The 14,890-nt window shown below is 43.7% G+C and overlaps 1 protein-coding gene across 3 annotated transcripts in view; it reads left to right on the top strand.

The window, feature by feature from the left end:
- Positions 1-14,890, top strand: part of SMG6 (SMG6 nonsense mediated mRNA decay factor) — a 255,604-nt gene that overhangs the window by 61,141 nt on the left and 179,573 nt on the right. For all 3 annotated transcript variants that reach the window (XM_003933086.4, XM_010343667.3, XM_010343666.3), the window contains exon 9: positions 7,651-7,712. In XM_003933086.4, coding sequence (XP_003933135.3) covers positions 7,651-7,712 — 62 coding nt within the window. The remainder of the gene's footprint in view (positions 1-7,650; positions 7,713-14,890) is intronic.

Genomic DNA, 14,890 nt, shown 5'->3' with positions numbered 1-14,890 from the left:
GTTTATGTGACTTGCTGATAATTAACAGCAAATAAATGGCATAACCAAAATTTGAACCCAGGTCTTCGACTCTTAAGATAGTGGTCTTTGTTCTTACCATTCTGTCATATTCCTTTCCCCTCAGTAAACACATGAGCAGTAAATACAAAATATTCACATATTCTTGGCTCCTTCTTTTCTTTATACCTGGTGCTAGTTTCCTATCTGAGAGCCAACCAGGTACTCTGAGCTCAGCTGTCCCTCTGCTGGCTGGCTGTGTTTTCTGGAGCTGACTGCCGATTTTGCCCAGTTTCCCTCAGTCTGCTGGCTTTCACTGGGAGAGAGAAGGAAGATAGCGAATTGCTTTAATATAGGCGGCAGCACTAAACTGCAGTGCAAAGTTGAGCACCATCGTTGCAAGGGGTGCATTGATTGGAAGAGGTCATTTTAAAAGGCACATTTTACATTTAAATTCACGTGTCTCAGACCTAGCTATCTTCCGTGGGACATCTCTATAGGAATGTGTGTTTAATTGTAGCTAACTGAGCTTTCATCCAGCCCTAAACAGTTGTGGAGTGGAGGAAGTCAAGGGTGAAGAGCGGCTGTCATCCCGATTGTTCCGCAGCCTCTGTGTGACTCTTTGGTCCAAGTAAGGGACTTATGGATTGATTTTGATTATACTCTATCTTCCTGCAAAGCATTTGAGTCATGCTATTAGGTTTGCCCATACTACTACTACTACTGCTACTGCTACTGCTACTGCTACTGCTACTGCTACTACTACTACTACTACTATTACTACTACTACTACTACTGCTACTACTACTGCTACTACTACTACTACTTCTGCTTCTGCTTCTGCTGCTTCTTCCTTCTTCTCCTCCTCCTCCTCCTCCTCCTTCTTTCTTCCTTCTTCCTTCTTCTTCTTACTTTTTCTTACTTCTGTCTCTACTGAATGATTATTGCATTACTGATAGGTTTCCACATTTTGTGTAACAGGTACCCCTCATTTTTTTTTTTTTTTTTTTAAATTCTCATTTCCTTAGGTCCCCACTTCCCCAGAGACTTTTCCTGTCTCTGTGACAGGGAAAATGGCAGTAAGAGAAACAGTGCCTCCTGGCACCTTCATAGGCCTTGCTTAGGTATGGGAGCATAAATGGGAAATTGGCAAGTTGATATGTTATTTATCTTTATTCTTGGACTGTAAGCTCCTTGGCGTTAGAAACTCCGTCTTCATGGTTTGCTCTTGTGCTTAGCATAGGAACACAGGGATGAGGATGACGTATGAACAGCCTTACCAGTGGGCCCACATCCTCCCCTGCCTTGTGATCTCAGTGCTTGAGGGAGACGGATAAGTGAGCTTTGATTGAATGCTGTGAAGTCCTGGCTGTTTTACTAACAGGTACTCATGAAATTTAGTCTCCACCTATGTTGTCTCATATCTAAGAGGATAGATCCCTTCTTAAAAATGCAACAAAGTTTTGCTTTTTTTTTTTTTTTTTTTTTTTTTTTTGAGACGGAGTTTTGCTCTTGTTACCCAGGCTGGAGTGCAATGGCGCGATCTCGGCTCACCGCAACCTCCGCCTCCTGGGTTCAGGCAATTCTCCTGCCTCAGCCTCCTGAGTAGCTGGGATTACAGGCACACGCCACTATGCCCAGCTAATCTTTTGTATTTTTAGTAGAGACGGGGTTTCACCATGTTGACTATGGTTGGTCTCGATCTCTCGACCTCGTGATCCACCCGCCTCGGCCTCCCAAAGTGCTGGGATTACAGGCTTGAGCCACCGCGCCCGGTCTATTTCATTTCATCCTTTTAGTTCGGAGTTAGGTAACGTCAGTGGTAGAAATTCCATTTTACAGTCCAGGAATAATCTAAAACATTTAACTTATAATCCCACAGTTAGTGACAGTACAGACTTTATTGTGTCCAGAGACCTACCCATCCATCTCCTACCATTAGTGTCTCTGGGTTAAGCTCAGGAGCCCTCAGTGAACTGATTTTGGACTTGAAGTAAGGAGCCAGAAGACCTTTAATACTTCCAGCACTGCCTCTCAGGGATACACCCAAGAAGCATTTTTGTTTCAGTGAGCAGTAGGTACATATGTAAGGAAGATCGAGATGCAGGTAGTCTCACAATTAGAGAAGCAACATTTATTTTCCACCTGAGCGAGAACCATTTAGGTGTATTATTAAAAATTTAAAAAATTGGCCAGGCGCGGTGGCTCAAGCCTGTAATCCCAGCACTTTGGGAGGCCAAGGCGGGTGGATCGCGAGGTCAACAGATCGAGACCATCCCGGTCAACATGGTGAAACCCCGTCTCTACTAAAAATACAAAAAATTAGCTGGGCATGGTGGTGCGTGCCTTTAATCCCAGCTACTCAAGAGGCTGAGGTAGGAGAATTGCCTGAACCCAGGAGGCGGAGGTTGCGGTGAGCCAAGATCACGCCATTGCACTCCAGCCTGGGTAACAAAAGTGAAACTCCCTCTGAAAAAAAAAAAATAAATAAAAATAAATAAATAAATAAAATAAAAATAAAAAAATCTGCCAGGCAAGGTGGCTCACACCTGTAATCTGAGTATTTGGGGAGGCCAGGGCTGGAGGGTTGCTTAAAGCCAGGAGTTTGAGACCAGCCTGGGCAACAAAGTGAGAAGCCCATCTCTACAAAAAACAATAGATTAACCCTGAGCATTGGTATGCGCCTGTAATCCTAGCACTGTGGGGAGGCTAAGGCAAGAGGATTGCTTGAGCCCAGGAGTCAAGAGGCTGCAGTGAGCCGTCCTATTGCCACTGCATTCCAGGCTGGGTGACAGAGCAAGACACCGTCTCTAAAATAAGTAATAAAAATTTAAAAGTTGGGCTGGGCGTGGTGGCTCAAGCCTGTAATCCCAGCACTTTGGGAGGCCGAGGCGGGTGGATCACAAGGTCAAGAGATCGAGACCATCCTGGTCAACATGGTGAAACCCCATCTCTACTAAAAATACAAAACATTAGCTGGGCATGGTGGCACGTGCCTGTAATCCCAGCTACTCGGGAGGCTGAGGCAGGAGAATTGCCTGAACCCAGGAGACGGAGGTTGCAGTGAGCCGAGATCGCGCCATGGCACTCCAGCCTGAGTAACAAGCGAAACTCCGTCTCAAAAAAAAAAAAAAAAAATTTAAAAGTTGTAGAAATGGAACCAGTCCATGGTGATGTGTTAGAGAGAAAGGAGGAAGGAAGCCCACACTGAGGCTTTTCTGACTGTCGATTTGGTGTCAGTTAAGAGTTCTCGGGCTGGGCGTGGTGGCTCAAGCCTGTAATCCCAGCACTTTGGGAGGCCGAGGCAGGTGGGTCACGAGGTCAAGAGATCGAGACCATCCTGGTCAACATGGTGAAACCCCATCTCTACTAAAAAAAAAAAATACAAGAAATTAGCTGGGCGTGGTGGTGCGTGCCTGTAATCCCAGCTACTCAGGAGGCAGGAGAATTGCCTGAACCCAGGAGGCGGAGGTTGCGGTGAGCGGAGACTGCGCCATTGCACTCCAACCTGGGTAACAAGAGTGAAACTCCGTCTCAAAAAAAAAAGTTTTCCAGAGGTTCTGTCTTAGTGCTAGTTGACTTGATATTTTGTCTCGTAAATGTTGTTTAGGTCTGATTTGATCAATATGCAACAAATCTGCTCCCTCATGTTGCATATCTTCTGATGTATCTGCATTTCTCGCTCCTTTCCTAATGGAAGTGTTAATTGATGACAACAAAGAGAAAGTATGTTTAGCAGTGATGTTCAGGCTAAAAATAAAGCAGTGGTTCTCATTAACTAAGGTTAAGGAGCATGTGTGTATAGTTTGAAAAAGTTATCTAAGATTTTCTTCACTTCCACTAGTTGAAAAGTAATGCATTGAAATCTGCTTTTTGCAGTTAAAATATGGTAGTGGCAAGTATGGATTCAGGTAATTCGGTGGGCTTCATCTTCTACCCTAAGAAAGGATCTTTGTGAAGTATAGGTAGAAGCACAGATGTTCCAGATCTCTTGGGGGTCTCATTTTGTCCAGGAGGTATTGTGGTTCAAACAGTGTGAGCTTCCTATGTAATCAGGAAGGAAAACTTGAATGGGTTTTTAGTTGCTCTTCAGTTCCCTCATTAGCCCTTCATTGAATCAGCTAACCAGTTCTTTTCCTGAGACAGGCATAGGATAAGAGAAAGAACACTGGAATCTGAAGAGCTGGGTTCAGGTTCTAATTCTGTCATTTACTAGTGTAAAGTTGCTTAAATTTCTGAGTCGGCTTGGGGGATGGTATTTAGGCTCTAATGAAGTGGGTTAATATCTTTTTTTTCCTTTTTTTTTTTGAGAGAGAGAGTTTCACTCCATTGCCCAGGCTGGAGTACAGTGGAGCGATTGTGGCTCACTGCAACCTCTGCCTGCCAGGTTCAAGAAATTCTCCTGCCTCAGCCTCCCTAGTAGCTGAATCACAGGCACCCACCACCACGTCTGGCTAATTTTTGTATTTTTAGTAGAGATGGGATTTCACCATGTTGGCCAGGCTGGTCTCGAACTCCTGACCACAGGTGATGCACGCACCTCGCAGGCGTGAGCCACTTGTACCTGGCCGTACAAGTACCCTTTAAATATAACCAGTTTAATAAAGGATTCCTGGCCGGGCGTGATGGCTCAAGCCTGTAATCCCAGCACTTTGGGAGGCCGAGGTGGGTGGATCACGAGGTCGAGAGATCGAGACCATCCTGGTCAACATGGTGAAACCCTGTCTCTACTAAAAATACAAAAAAATTAGCTGGGCATGGTGGCACGTGCCTGTAATCCGAGCTACTCAGGAAGCTGAGGCAGGAGAATTGCCTGAACCCAGGAGGCGGAGGTTGCAGTGAGCCGAGATCGCGCCATTGCACTCCAGCCTGGGTAACGAGCGAAACTCCGTCTCAAAAAATAAATAAATAAATAAATAAATAAATAAAGGATTCCTTCTAATTATGAATGAGTTAACCAGTTTATGATTAACAACTATAGGAAGAGGGATAACCAAGTTAAAATAGAAACAGAAAATGTATATTCCTAATACATTTTTTTATTTTGTATAACATCCTTTCTGTAGAAAAGTTTCAAGAAGTAACACAAAAAACTCCCACATATTCTCCCAAATTCTCCAGTTGTTACCATTTCACTTGTTTCATCCTTCATTAGGAGACAGTGTTAACAATCGAGTGTTTGCAGGTCAGACATTTAGATCCATTGCCTAAGATCCCACCACAGGTGAATGGCAGAGATAGAAGTGAAACACAGGTCTTTCATGGGAAGGTTCCTGCTTCTCACTATCTTCCTCTACCAGTAGATCTAGAGATCTGCATTCTAGCCAGGTTTTGCCACTTACGTTGGTATAGCTAGTGGCAATTTATTTTGCAGCTGTTCCTCACTCTTCCATTTTGGGTTTTTGTTTTGTTTCGTTTTATTTTTGAGACAGAGTTTCACTCTTTGTTGCCCAGGCTGGAGTGCAATGGTGCGATCTTGGCTCGCTGCAACCTCTGCTGTGTTCGAGCAATTATCCAGCCTCAACTTCCCAAGAAGCTGAGATTACAGGTGACTACCACCACGCCCAGCTAATTTTTGGGTATTTTTAGTAGAGACGGGGTTTCACCATGTTGGTCAGGTTGGTCGAGAACTCCTGACCTCAAGTGATCCACCTGCCTCAGCCTCCCAAAGTGCTGGGATTACAGGTGTGAGCCACTGCACTCGGCGTCTTCCTTTCTTTTGATGAAACCCAGTGTCCCTGGCCCTGACTCACCTTGCGGTATAAACAGGTTATCTTCAATGAAATATTCTGAGCTTTTTATCTATAACTTAGTGTTAATCTAGTATTACCGATTAAGTGCAACTCATTTAAAGCAAAAACAGAGTGAACATTCTGTGCGGAGTTTGATGTTGATCATTGGTAAAGTGAGAATGTACCCATTTTCCCATACCTGGCTTCCATATGAAATTGATGGAAGAGCTATAGCTTGGTTGGTGTTCTTTTTTTCAAGGAGATTAAACAGGGAATTTGTCCTTTTGGGCCAGACTGCCCAGGGATGCTGGACTGTACCTTGCCCAAACCACTGGCATCCTAGGATCAGGATTCTTGACTTCTCTTCCTGGCTGGCTACAGAGTCCTGAATATATTGCTTCTAGGAGACCAGGGAAGATGACAAGGAAGTATATTTTTTAGATTGTCTCTGCTTTCTTTGGGTTTGATTTGAAAATTTTTTCCCTCCCTTGTTTTGCTGAGAAATCTTTTGGTTTCGATGGAAGATTTTCTAGAACCTTGAACCATGATTGTAAATTGGTGGCTCATAAGCCAGATGTGGCTGGCAAATGTGTGTGTTTGGCTTCTTTAATGCTTAAATTATTTTCATTAGTAGCCAACATGTAAAAGCCAGAGGATTTTACATAAAAACCCAGATTTGGCCAAGTGCGATGACTCACACATGTGATCCCAGCCAGCACTTTGGGAGGCTGAGCTGGGAGGATTGCTTAAACCCAGGATTTTGAGACCAGTCTGGGTAACATAGTGAGAACTCTACAAAAAGTTAATAGTTAGCTGAGTGTGGTAACACATACCTGTAGTCTCCGCTACTCAGGAGGCTGAGGCAGGGGGATTGCTTGAACCCAGGAAGTCAAGGTTGCAGTGAGCTGTGATCACACCACTGCACTCCAGCCTGGGTGACAGAGTGAGACCCTGTCTCAAAAAGACAAAACAGGCCAGGGGCAGTGGCTCACACCTGTGATCCCAGCACTTTGGGAGGCCAAGCAGGCAGATCACTTGAGGCCAGGAGTTGGAGACCAGCCTGGCTAACATGGCAAAACCCCATCTCTTCTAAAAATACAAGAATTAGGGTTGTGGGGGCACATCCCTGTAATCCTACCTACTTGGATGGCTGAGGCATGAGAATTGCTTGAACTTGGAGGTGGAGGTTGTAGTGAGCTGAAATTGTGGCCCTGCACTCCAGCCTGGGCGACAGTGAGATTCTGTCTGAAAAACACAAAACAGATTGCAGTTTCCAGCTTGGGCCCACATAGAGTATTTGGCTAAAACTGGAGTGGAATAGTCATAGGTTACTACTGTCTCAGTCAGCATACTTCATGCCCAGCCCTTGTAGACACTTGAGTTTTCAGCTCCTGACCTAAAACATGAATTCTAGTGTTTAAAGCTGGTGAAGTACAATTTGATGAGCTAGTTAGCATAGGTTACCTTGCTGTTGGTTATCAAAGAAGAGTCCTATTTTTTTTAGCTAGGTAGGTAGAAAAATAAATCAAACCAAGGACTTCACTATTATCCTTGTTCCTGTAAGAGTTTCATTTCCATCTTTATGGGGTCGGAGTGGCTCCTGCATCCTCAGAGAGCTGTGGGCATCTTTCTTGACATCCTGCTTGTTCAGATTCTCCGCCTCATCACCTGCACACAGGTGCCACTGCCGGCAGAGGGTGCTGTCTGCTCACTGAGCCTACTGTCATCTTGGCTCAGCTGAGCGGCAGCTGTTGGGCATGTGCCCTGGATCTGTGAGAGTTTGGGCATGTCCATTTGGTTCCCATCCCTAGTGCCCACCCCTTAGACCCTGGCCAGGTTATTGTGTCACTGGGGACTCTGTTCAGTAACAGGAAACTGGGGAAAGTTTAATTGTTTTCTCCTCTCCCTTTTTCCCATGCAGCTGAACAAAAGGTTCATCCTCAGTTTTCTCCATGCCCATGGGAAGCTGTTTACCCGGATTGGGTAAGTGTGCAGGATGTTTATTTTATTTTCCTACATTACAAGTCATTTTGGAATTTCATATTGTTAGCAACTAGACTGTGTTTGTAACTGAGGGCACAGGGTGTGAATTCTTAGAGGCCTCCACCTTTTCTTCTTTTCCCTTCATCTTCTGTCCTACTGTGCTCATGAAATTTGGGAAATATTATTCTCTCTCTTGCCTCTTCTTTCTCTACCTTTCCTAAAACCCCCCTTTAAATACATTCTTGTCCCAGCCCCACCCCAGTCCCTCTGGATTTCTCTTTCCTCTGCCTTCCTGCTCAGTCCCTAGTGAGCGCCTCAAGGCAGACATGCTAAATCCCTGGTACAGCTGTCAGGGGTCCTCCTTGGGAAGAACTCTATTCACTAATTTTCCATCAAAAGGAAGAGTATCATTTTCTTTCTGTGTCCTTCTGACCCATACCCTTTCCTTCTGTGCTCAGTTTCCTGTGCCTTATTGCTGATCTCATTAAAGACCAAGACTCTATGGTTTCATCATCCACTATATATACATCTCAGGGAAGGTAGCGTGTGCAAAACTAACACTTCAATGCTTAAATTCCTGGAAGGAGATTGAGTTTTGAGTATTCTCTGGGTGGATCAGAGTTCTTCCTCACCGCATAAAATTAGTGATCCCAAGCCCAGCGCAATGCCTGCACACCAGAGCAGATGGAGGCCTGGTGCTTCTTTAGTCAGGACCTCCCTGAGTATAGGAGAGTGAAGAGAGGAGTAGGTGGCAGTGCTCCCAGACCAGTCTTCTACTGGATCTTAATATTTTCTGAGTTGGAAGTTTATTGTGAGCTACCTTTTGGGGTGATTTGTTTTGAATTATAAATATCCCAGTTAATGTCAGTGTTCCCCTCATAACCTCATAAGTGTATCTGTAATTCTCTAGACGGCTTCCTTCCTTCCTTCCTTCCTTCCTTCCTTCCTTCCTTCCTTCCTTCCATCCCTCCCTCCCTCCCTGCCTCCTTCCTTCCTTCCTTCCTTCCCTCTTTTTTTCTTTGAGACAGTCTCGCTCTGTTTCCCAGGCTGGAGTGTAGTAGCATGGTCTTGGCTCACTGCAACATCTGCCCCCTGGGTTCAAGTGATTCTCCTGCCTTAGCCTCCCAAGTAGTTGGGATTACAAGTATGTGCCATGACACCCAGCTAAGTTTTGCATTTTTAGTAGAGATGGGGTTTCACCATATTGGCCAGGCTGGTCTTGAATGGCTGACCTCATGTGATCCACCCACCTTGGTCTCCCAAATTGCTGGGATTACAGGTGTGAGCTACCATGCCTGGCCTAGAAGGCTCTCTTAGTGGCGGTAGGGACTATGTCAGTTTCCACACACTATTGTACTTTTTTGAGAAGCTGAAAGGCTTGGTTCCGCTTGAAAAAAAACTGGCCCATGGGTAGTGGGCTAGAAAGTATGCTTATTACATATTCACTTGGCATCCACCAGGACAAGAATGACAGTGATGTTCAATGTAAGCATTGTTTGGATTTCAGAATGACTTGGGAAAATTGGAGAAGATACCAGTAGATTAACCTCTATCTGTAGAAATACTCGTGGAGACATTTACTTAGGCAAAGTAAACTAGATGCATCATGAGGTCCATCTCCTGCCTCCCACCTCCCCCATCATTCACTTAGGCAAAGTAAACTAGATGCATCATGAGGTCCATCTCCTGCCTCCCACCTCCCCCATCCTGCCCCTGTCACCAGTATAAGTTCCACTCTGGCTGCTATTGCCTAACACTGTTATATTGTTAGAGCCTGGCATATAATAGGTGCTCAGTTAGTATTTGTTATATAAATGAATGAATTATTAAAAACAGATGGATTGTGAAGCACTGCAGAGAAAGATCTAGTATTCTGGTAGGTTACCATAGACCCAAGACAATCACTAGTGAATAATGAAAGGGTGTAGTTACAAGGTTGAAGGTGGATAAGATGACATTGGTATCATCTTAAAAATAACACCTCGGAGTAGGAAATACCATTTTGTTACACTCGAAGTAACAGTTGATGGTACTCCTGCTTCTTATTTCTTCTTCTTCTTCTTCTTCTTTTTTTTTTTTTTTTTTTAGAGAGATGGAGCCTATCTGTGTGACCCAGGCTGTAGTACAGTGGCTGTTCACAGGCATGATCATACCACACTATAGCCTTGAACTCCTGGCTCAGCCTCCCATGTCACTGGGACTGTATGCTCACACCACCACACCTGGCTTGTTTATCTTTTTTAGTTCTTACTTTTTAATCTTTCTCTCCTTTACTATTCTTCACTCAGGGTTTTCTCTCCCTTTTCCCTTTGCCTATATTTGTTCTTTAAATTTTCCTGTACTGTGGTGCCCTAAGTCAGGATTTCTCAACCCTTGGTGCTGTTGACATTTTGAACAGGATGACTGTGTTGTGAGGGGTTGTGCTGTGCCTTGTAGGATACTTAGGAGCATCCTGGCTGCTTTCCACTATGCACCAGTAGCCCCCCTCCCACCGCCCCCACCAAATTCAATGATTAAAAACGTCTTCACACATTGCCACGTGTTCCCTGGGAGACAAAAGGCCCCTCATTGAGCGCTACTACTCAAGATATTTCTTGCTTTGTTAGAGACTTTTGGGACTAAAGCAGTTGTAAATCTTGGTGCAGAATGTACGAACACTTAGGATATCAGGGTTTTTGTTTTTGTTTTGTTTTTAATCAGGTTAAGCAGTAGTTATACCCTGATTTCCCCTCCACCTCTAAAACTCTTATATTTCAACACATGTTTTGGAAGAAGTTTGGGAAAGAACCACAGTAATGATTAAAAAGCCAGATAATGACTGGAGGCAGTGGCTCACATCTATAATCCTAGCATTTTTTTTTTTTTTTGAGACGGAGTTTCACTCTTGTTACCCAGGCTGGAGTGCAATGGCGCGATCTCGGCTCACCGCAACCTCCGCCTCCTGGGCTCAGGCAATTCTCCTGCCTCAGCCTCCTGAGTAGCTGGGATTACAGGCACGCGCCACCACGCCCAGCTAGTTTTTTGTATTTTTAGTAGAGACGGGGTTTCACCATGTTGACCAGGATGGTCTCGATCTCTCGATCTCGTGATCCACCCGCCTCGGCCTCCCAAAGTGCTGGGATTACAGGCTTGAGCCACCGCGCCCGGCAATCCTAGCATTTTTTGAGGCCAAGGTAGGAGAATTGCTTGAGCCCAGGAGTTCAAGACCAGCCTGGGCAACATAGGAAGAAGACCCCATTTTGATTTTTTATGGATATAATCGAGAAATTATTTAAAAGCCAGAAAATGAGATCTGAAAGGAAAAATTAATTTTTTTTTTTTTTTTTTGAGACGGAGTTTTGCTCTTGTTACCCAGCCTGGAGTGCAATGGCGCGATCTCGGCTCACCGCAACCTCCGCCTCCTGGGTTCAGGCAATTCTCCTGCCTCAGCCTCCTGAGTAGCTGGGATTACAGGCACGCACCACCATGCCCAGCTAATGTTTTGCATTTTTAGTAGAGACGGGGTTTCACCATGTTGACCGGGATGGTCTCGATCTCTTGACCTCGTGATCCACCCGCCTCAGCCTCCCAAAGTGCTGGGATTACAGGCTTGAGCCACCGCGCCCGGCCTAGGAAAAATTAATTTTGAGAAACATTAAGGTAAAAAGTATTTCTTTCCAGACAGCTGTAGGGTGCCTAATATGTTGAAATAGAAAGTCTTAACAGGATAGTCTTGACTTTTATGGGATGACAGTAAGAGAAAATAGGCTTATGTTGTAGCTGGAGAGGTCTGGGTTAGGTGTAAGAAAATTTCACAGAAAGGAAGATGTTTGAGAATTTTCTTTTGGAGGCCTTTAAAAATGAATAGATTATGTATGTCACTTGTCTGAGGTGGTTTACTGTGTTCCAGGTTATTTTTCAGGATCTCTTTTATTTCTGCACATAACATACTCTGTCATTAAAAAGGTAAAGCCAGCCCAATTTCACCTTCATAAAAAATAACTCAGGGTTAAGGAAAATGTATGTCAGTTCTGTGCGCTTCATTCCTTTTAATCTGTCCTGAAGGTAAAAGAAAATTGAGCCTGATATTTATTCTGGAAGGCAGAAAGAGAAATAACATTTCTGTTGTGGGGGAAAAAAGTATAGAAGTCTGTAAGACTAGGAAAGCAATGAGCCCAAGCCACACACAACATCGTGGACTGTTGCCTAATGACCAAGAAGATGTGAAATGTGGGCGGTGTTGAAAATGAATTAAGAGTGAGGAGATTGTAATGGTGAGCAGCTGAAGGCACATCACTCTCCTGCCTGCCTTTCAGAAAATCCCCTCCGCTGCTTGCAGGCACGGTCTGCTCTGTGCCTGGTGCTCCATGTTGCGTTAGCAGAGACTCGAATGCCTACTATGTGCAGGATAAGTCTTCTTCACTCCCAGCACTAGCTGGCAAGAGGCTCAGAGCTTTAGAGGAAATCTTCACTGCTAGAAAGAGTTTTTTGCCACTTAAAATTACAAGATCTTGAGAGTAAACAAGTCAGAGCTGCTGTGGGCTTCAACTAACCTTATCAGTGGTTAACAGAGATGATCTCCGAGGTCCATTCCAGTCCTTACGTTCTGTAGCACTATGATTTGTTTCTTTTTCTCATTTCCACCCTGTCACATGGCTTCGTTCTTTGATTTTGTTCTTTTGCTCCTGGGTTGTCCCTATCTTGCTCAGTATTTAAGAATTAAGAGGTTGGGAAAAATTAACATGGATTCTTTTCTGCAGAGAAGGTTGTCTGGCCCAGCTGTGCCCCTCAGCATCTGAAGGGTTGAGTCCTGGTCGGATAGTCACTGTCTGAGTCAGTCCCGGATTTGGGTCCTGGTGTTGTCTGAAAGATTAGTTTCTTGAAACTGCCATTCAAATGAGACAAGGTGTCTCTTCACTTCACAAGGCAGCCACTTTAGTCAGTGAAACACATATCCTGAAAACAATGGTATCTTCTGAGGTTTTAAAGGATAGGGACAGAGTCATCTCAGACTCAGGGAAAGGAATCAGTCGGGTGCCGTATGGCTCCTGACAGATCCTTTCCTGGTGAGAGGCAGATCAGACCTGCGCTCACACTCCGCTGAGGGAGGTTAGGAAGCTGGCAGCCTGTAGGCTCTGAATTTGCGACAAGTAGAATGCTTTTGCTTTGTATTATTGCCTTGATCACAGTTACCACTTTAGTTTTTACTTTCTTGCTTAGTCACGCTATTTACATAGCTTCAAAGTTCTTGGAATTCAAAGACTGATATATTTATTTTGTAGTTTGAATTTTAAAAAATAGAATGTTTGTGTCTGATTCATTTTTTAAATTAACCAGTGTTCTTAAATACAAAAGTGAGATGTATTAATTATGGAAGAAGTCTTTTTCTTACTTTACAGTGCTCTTTGTAAAATATTTAGAAAACTCAGCAAAGAAGAACAAATAAAAAATTACCCATGTTCCTACTACCTAGAGATAACTCCACCGTTAAAATTTAGTATGTTTTTCAATTTTTTCTACATATCACATACACTTTTTTAAATTGCTTGAAAACTATTTTCATTTAATATATTTTGAAGTCTCTCTCGTGATTAAAAAATGTAATACAACTTTAAAAAGTAGTATTCAATTGTATGCATGCTTCATTTAAATCATCTATTATTGGGCATTTTAGGTTGCTTCCAATTTTTGGTGATTATAAATGACTACTTTTTGTAAGTTTTCTCTGTTGCTTCTCTTCCTACTTTATTGCTGCTGCGACTGCTGTTTCTTCTTGGCTGAAATTTTACAATTATTACACAAGTATTATCCAGAAATCCTCATAAAAGTATAATGTTAAAACTAAGACTAAAATTTTTTTTTAACTCTTCCCAACCCCTGTGCCCTCCAAAGAGATAGTACTAGACATTAGGGTGTGTATTCTTCTAGACCTTTTCACTGCATCTACCTACGAACTTATGTATGTGACCATCGCTAAGTATAATTTTCTGTCTGTAATGCGGGATGAAGCAAAGATTATTTCTCAAAGAGAAAGACATAAAACTACTTACAGGTAGTTTGAGGCCAGATTTAGACAGCATTTTGATTACAAAACTGGGAACCCGAAACCTACTGAGCCATGAGGAAGACTCCTCTATCTACTGAGCCCTGAGGAGGACTCCTCTATCTACCCCTCCCATAGTTGCTGCTGAACAAGGCTGGGTTTGCATGAATAGATCCACCTTCCCTCGCATCTCATATTTGAAGTTACTCTAACATATCCTCTGAATTCAGTTTTTTCTTTTGTTTTAATCATGTTGAATTAGTTGAAAAGTAAAGGGAAATTAAAAAAAAAAAAAAAAAACGTTTTAGAGAAAGGAAATGTGGACATTTGACCTGGTGCTCGTTCAAGACTTTAGTCTGACCCAGAGAGTGTTAATGGATCTGTTTCAGTTCCTACCCCAGGGAAGAGGCTTCCTCAGACACAGCTTCGAAACAAAACTGTCCCACGTGATACTGCTGTCCTGTCGTTCTGTGCTGGCTCTCTGCTGCCTTTCAACACGGAGACACATGGCTCTGAAACTCGCCCAGCGTGGCTGCTTTTCAAGCAGAGTGAACGCTGCTATTCTCGTAATGAGAAGTGCTAGCCCCCCTCCCCACCTCTGACCAGAAAGAGTACTGCACAGTGTCAGGATTTCAAATGAAACCTTTGTTACAGCCCATGGGGAAAAATGGATCCAGTCCAGGCCCAAACATATCACTCTCTGCCATTCCACATCTACCAAGAGTTTTAACGGCTCTGAAACTTTTTAAAGAAAAAAAAAGAGTTTATTTTGTTTTGGAGGGGTGGGTACTTGAAATGGCATGTGGAGAAAAAAAGCAAATGCATGGCATCTTTTGTGCCAACGAAAATGAGGACAGCTCAGCAGAGAAGGAACTGGAATGTAAACTGTAATTGACCCATAACTGTGGCACGACTTCTGGGCACCAGGGGGTCAGTAATAGGAGTTGCCATCCAAGAGCAAGGAATGAAGATTGCCAAGATTCCAGAAAACCTGGAGTTTTCTAATCTGGGGAAGGTGCTACTCAATGGGGAAGGGCTGGGGTGGGTGAAGCTAGAAGCACCTTCCTCTAGAACTTGAAACTGTTTTGTATCTTTCAAGAAGAATTACCTTCCTTGTGGCTTTTCAGAAGCTACTTCTTAATCCAACCTAGAGCTG

This window comes from Saimiri boliviensis, chromosome 17 (assembly GCF_048565385.1).
Source record: "Saimiri boliviensis isolate mSaiBol1 chromosome 17, mSaiBol1.pri, whole genome shotgun sequence".
Taxonomy (NCBI): Eukaryota; Metazoa; Chordata; class Mammalia; order Primates; family Cebidae; genus Saimiri; species Saimiri boliviensis.
Note: the sequence above shows the minus strand (reverse complement) of the source record. Positions and strands in the feature narration are given on the sequence as shown.